Genomic DNA, 5,126 nt, shown 5'->3' on the forward strand with positions numbered 1-5,126 from the left:
GGGGGGGGGGGGGGGGGGGGGGGGGGGGTGGATCCTACAACAAACGATCAAGAGACTCTTGAAACGAGTTTCAACCTGCCTTGGTAGCTCATTATCTACCAACTCATCTAAATAAGTTATTATGATATTATGATATTGTGTGAGTCTTGTTATTCCTATATATATTGCGTTGGTTGTAAACTTGTAATTCATTTCTGAATAAATTAATTCTATTAATTATTCCGTCCTAAATTTAGATGATTAATATTTATATACAAATACATGAATCATGAAATCCTATTGCATTGGTAATGGTACGTACGTATGTTTTGAAATTTAGCTCTTTTTGAACGTGTGTTTGCTCACATAAGCTATGAGTTTTCTTATGTAGGTCGGTAAGTGTCTTACGATGACTAGATAAATAATATAAAAAACATTTGCCAACTTTTTATCTTGTCACTTTGTATTATTCCTTTGGAAAGACAAGAAAGAACATGACAACAAATGCGACTCAATTGCCTAAATTAATATTAATGTTCGAAATTAAATTCGAGGAAAGATATCATCGAGGATCGTAACAATATTCTTATAGTACTCCAATACCTTAGTTTCATCTTCATCTCTTGCTGCATAATCCATCTACAATTTTCAGAGTACATATAGTTAATATATAGACTAACAGTAGTAAGTAGTATAATATAATAGTGAAAGGGAAATGAAGAAATGTACCTTAGTGATAGAATTGAAGAGAGAGGAATAAAGAGACCTAAAAAGAGGTCTATCCTTAGGAGGCTTTGCTTGGATGATTAAGTAAAAGTCTTGCTTCATGTTAGATGCACTTCTCCTTAGCTCTTTCCCTCCTTCCTTCCACAACTTTTTTTCTATCATCATCTCTTTAATTCTTTGTATAGATTCTGCATTTTTTCTTAACCCTTCCTATGAAACCATATCCAAAATACACGAAAAAATCAAAATTTATATAATCTTGCAACAAAAAGCCTTCCACAAACATATTACGGATAACTTATAGCATTAAACCCCAATAATCCATAGTGATTGATAACTTACACATCCAATGTTCCTCTTAATAAATGTTTTTGTAAACTTACTCGGATAAATCAGTTGGTCAAAATTCGAATAATCTAAAAACAAAAAAAAAAGTATTCACAAAAGAAAATTTAATCTTGTGACTTTACATTGAAAATAAAGTTCTTTGCAATTGTTTCAGTCCATGTGAGTAAACATTTTGTATATAACACACTGTCCTCAAATGTTTCTATATCCATTATTAAGTGTAGACAACATCTAAATTCTAATATATAACAAATGGATCTATTAGCGTTCTCTAAGATCTTGCAATCTCTAGTTTGATTTTTCATTTACGAACATACTATTGCTACGAGGGAATGTATGAACCACCAGAACTCTTCAATTAACCACACAAAAAAAAATGTATAATAAAGTCAAGACATAAGTTTAGACCTGAGCAAGTTCGACGGTTCGTTCAGGCTCAGGTTCAGGAGCGCCGAAGTTGAAAAAATCAGCGGCATTCGCAGAAGAAGAGCGGTTGCTATCGAAGAAGAACAGTTGAGGAATTAGTGTTCCTGAAATTGAAAGTAAAACGTCTCTTCGTCTTCTTCTTCTTCTGAATGTATCAATGGAAAATGGTAAGATAAAATCAGCTTTATCAATCGGAGAGTTTTGATTGTGAATGAGAGTTAAATGTGGTGGTGACTTCGAAACCGCCATGTATTAGCCGTTTCAATGAGCAAACAAAGTAGCTGCGCCATTGAACAACCTCACAAGGATAAGAAGTGTCTTGACCAGAGATTAAAATCTAACGGCCAGTGAATGTGACACGTGTCAACTAGTGGAGATATGACACTTCCAACTACCCGCCAAATTTTCATTTTTTGTTTTCATCATTTCTCAAATATGCTCATTGTTATTTATAGATACATAAAAATCTCAATTTGCGTTTGACAAAAAAAAAAAATGTTATAAACTAAGAAACTAATATATTGTTATAAAATTCAAACCATAACCAAAAACCAAAACAGAGTTATAGAAACTAGAAAGAAACAGAGCGAACTGAAAAAACAAACTAAGAATCTCAAATCCAAATCATAAACAAATCCACTTCGTTGAAACTCGCAATTATAACAGATTTGAAAGAACTTGTCATGAGAAGAAAACTTTTTTTTTTCCGGTGAAAAATGAAGTTATGGAGACGCGCCTCCGGAGCTATAAAGGACAAGCTCAGTCTTATCACAACAGCTGATGAAAACTTCACGGCTGCGATTATCAAAGCGACGAGCCACAGCGATCTATCAATGGACAATGAAAACGTTCAATACATCTATAGATACATACAGAGCAACCCTCCCAGTTTCAAATTAATCATACGCGCCATCTCGTTACGCGTGGAACGCACGAGTAACTGGACGGTGGCTTTGAAATGTTTGATGCTATTACACGGCTTGTTCTTCACCGGAATCAAAGCCGTCGATTCCATCGGAAGGTTACCGTTTGATCTTTCCGGTTTCGGGAAAAGGAAATCTCGGTTTAGTAGAACCGGTCGGTTTAATATCTTCGTTCGCGCTTATTTCTTGTTTCTTGACGAAAGATCGATTCTCTTCTTCAACAAGAACACCATTCGGCTTGAGATCATCGTTAAAATGCAACGTATCGTTGATTCATTGATGAGGATCAAACCGGTTGGTGAAACGCCTCTTGTAACCGAAGCTATGGAATATGTAATCAGCGAGGTTTTTGAGATTAACGGTCATATTTGCCGCGGATTCGCTGGTTTCTTATCCGAAGCTCAATCCAATACTCTCGAGATAACGTCGGCAGAGGCGGAATTGGCGATGATGATTGTGGCGAAATCTTTGTCGCAGAGGGAAGAACTCTTTAAGTATTTAGAATTCTGTAGAGGTTTTGGTGTCAGCAACGCTCAGGAAATCTCTAGTTTCGTAGGAGTCACGGAGTCGCAAGTGATATTGCTCGACAAGCTTCTCCGTATGGCCCGTATGGCCCCGGAGTTAGATCGGAAGGCAGCAAAAGTAAGGCCCGTAACGGCAGAAGATATGGCGGAGGTGGATTTGGTGACTAGTGAGGATCGTCCATCAGATTTAATTAGTTTCTAATTATTGACTAATCATATTTTAGTCCACCTCATTTGTGCATCTATGTTAATGTGTACACACTTGTTTAGACTATTAGCATTGCATTATTAGTTAAACTTGACATATCTAACGATTTGTATAAGGGTACATTGCAAGAAAAAAGAAATTAAAACTTTCACTAAAACTGTTTAAAATAACAACATTTGATCATTACAACATCTAATGTTACAAGTTAATATTTAAGACCTAAAGATGAAATGAAATAGTTGCAGAAGAAAAGAGAAAGAAACAAACATTTTTCTTGTCTTAGAGAAAACTTCAAACAAACAAAAACAGAACATTAAGAATGTATGAATTAAGAGATATGATCAAACCCTAAAACGAAGAAGTTACCTTGAACAAGAAGAAGAAGGAACAACCAAAAAGGTTACAATTTTGTTGTATATACACGATCAGTGAGAGAAAAAAAAACATTTGAGTTTTTCCAAACTTATCTGATCGTGACGAACTTATTGGTTCCATGTCTAGCCCAATGACTCTTCAAATCAATAGCATTCCCAAAGCTATAACCTTCCGTTGCTAACTTCTCAAGAACCTTCTTAAACGCACCTTGACTCATCTTCCTACCCGAAATCCTTGCACCGCGTCGCTTAGTACTCATCGGTAAAGGATACATCGAAATGTTCGTTGTGCAACAAGCGGATTGCCATCCTCCGCATCCCCAACGGTAACATTGCTGAGGAGTTCCAGTACAAGTACAAACCGGTACAGGTAAACCAGAAATGTCCATACTCACTCCATTAATCACAACATCAACACTCTTCTTAGGCGGTTTCACACGCTGCTGTTGGACATTGTTAGTAACGCCGCTCTCCTCTTTAGGTTTACGAGGCTTCTTAGCTTTCGGTGCTGTAGGTGTTGTGATGCTGCCTCTCATCTTTCTCTTCTTACCACTAGGCTGAACGGTTTCATCTTCACGAGGAGGAGGAGGCTGTATCGGTGTTTCCTCAAACCGGGATGTAGTAACAACCGATTGATGCCTCATCTGCATCGAATTCGAACCAGATGTTTCGGACATGACATTACTGTAATTAGGTGTGCTTATAGGTAACATGTTGAAGAACTTGTTGTCCTTTGGTTGATTAATCCAGCTATAGTTCATAGGCATTGAGGCCTCGTGCTCTCGAGGATGATACGAACCATTTGAACCGATCATAAGATTCGATTCACGTCCAGGTAAGAACGGTTTAGTGTTCCCGTCAATGGTAGACATAAGCTGCAAACCAAGATTACCTTTAAACGTAGCAGCGGCTGGTTCATAGTATCCCCAATTTCGGAATCCATCATCATCCATTGAGATTATAAACTACACAAACAATGCCCCATTGAAAGTTTAAAACCTCAAGTTGTTTATAAACCCAATTCAATCCAAACAAAAACAGAACAATGACTGTATAAGATCCAATAACAATAAGCAATCGACAAATATCCAAATTTGAGGTTGAATCTGATTCTAAATCTCGGATTCATCGAAATTCTCAAGAAATTAACACAAAAACAATACATTTTCTCAGGTTCTGTAACAGAGTCAAACGAAAGCACAGATCTTTGAGATACCCAGAAACAAAAACTAGGGTTTTTTTCTAATTAGAATCCATTTGTTTCACATTTCTGTCTGAAACCCATATATGCAAATCTCTAGATCTGACAAACACAGAACCAGATCTAATGTAATAGGACATAAAAGCAACGGTTTTTTTTTTTGCCCACACACAAAAAATGTTCAGATCTCGAGTTTTGATAAATCATATCTTCAAATAAGATAATGGAAGAGAGCATCGCAGAAATGGAAAGAGAGTACAGTACAAAAAGGACTCAATCTTATAAAAATTAAGAGAGAGAGAGAGAAAGAAAGAGACATAGATTGATGAGAGAGAAATCTTACATGGTGGGTTTGGTCTAAACGGCTCTTTAAGGAATTTTTTTGACCTTCCTGGAGAGAGAAACCTGAGAGAGAGA

The 5,126-nt window shown here is 36.6% G+C and overlaps 3 protein-coding genes across 5 annotated transcripts in view; 1 reads left to right on the forward strand and 2 right to left on the reverse strand.

The window, feature by feature from the left end:
- Positions 405-1,761, reverse strand: LOC104789956 (psbQ-like protein 3, chloroplastic). The gene is made up of 3 exons (XM_010515630.2): positions 1,462-1,761; positions 709-915; positions 405-618 (listed from the first exon to the last, which is right to left on the reverse strand). The coding sequence occupies exons 1-3, from the start codon at positions 1,726-1,728 to the stop codon at positions 523-525; spliced, it is 570 nt and encodes a 189-aa protein (XP_010513932.1). The 5' UTR covers positions 1,729-1,761; the 3' UTR covers positions 405-522.
- On the forward strand, positions 2,196-3,128 carry LOC104789957 (putative clathrin assembly protein At2g01920). The gene has a single exon (XM_010515631.1). It carries the CDS (start codon positions 2,196-2,198, stop codon positions 3,126-3,128), a length of 933 nt encoding a protein of 310 aa, XP_010513933.1.
- LOC104789958 (protein BASIC PENTACYSTEINE1-like) overlaps positions 3,295-5,126 on the reverse strand; it is a 3,509-nt gene continuing 1,677 nt past the window's right edge. Inside the window, exons 2-3 of one of the 3 annotated variants that reach the window (XM_010515633.2) lie at positions 5,053-5,114; positions 3,295-4,473 (exon numbers count right to left, since the gene is read on the reverse strand). In XM_010515633.2, coding sequence (XP_010513935.1) covers positions 3,598-4,461 — 864 coding nt within the window. In that variant the 5' untranslated portion in view covers positions 4,462-4,473; positions 5,053-5,114 and the 3' untranslated portion in view covers positions 3,295-3,597. Of the gene's footprint in view, positions 4,474-5,052; positions 5,121-5,126 lie in introns of those variants that run through there. The other 2 variants (XM_010515632.1, XM_010515635.2) reach the window with 2 other exon arrangements.

Source organism: Camelina sativa, chromosome 6, assembly GCF_000633955.1.
Source record: "Camelina sativa cultivar DH55 chromosome 6, Cs, whole genome shotgun sequence".
In the NCBI taxonomy this organism is placed as follows: Eukaryota; Viridiplantae; Streptophyta; class Magnoliopsida; order Brassicales; family Brassicaceae; genus Camelina; species Camelina sativa.

Excerpts from the sequence above, each read along its gene's own strand:
- LOC104789957 (XM_010515631.1), top strand. The coding sequence starts at position 2,196 with ATGAAGTTATGGAGACGCGCCTCCGGAGCTATAAAGGACAAGCTCAGT.
- LOC104789956 (XM_010515630.2), bottom strand. The coding sequence starts at position 1,728 with ATGGCGGTTTCGAAGTCACCACCACATTTAACTCTCATTCACAATCAA. Across the intron at positions 916-1,461 it reads GAACCGTCGAACTTGCTCAG|GAAGGGTTAAGAAAAAATGC; the intron begins GTCTAAACTTAT and ends ATGGTTTCATAG. Across the intron at positions 619-708 it reads TCTTCAATTCTATCACTAAG|ATGGATTATGCAGCAAGAGA; the intron begins GTACATTTCTTC and ends TGAAAATTGTAG.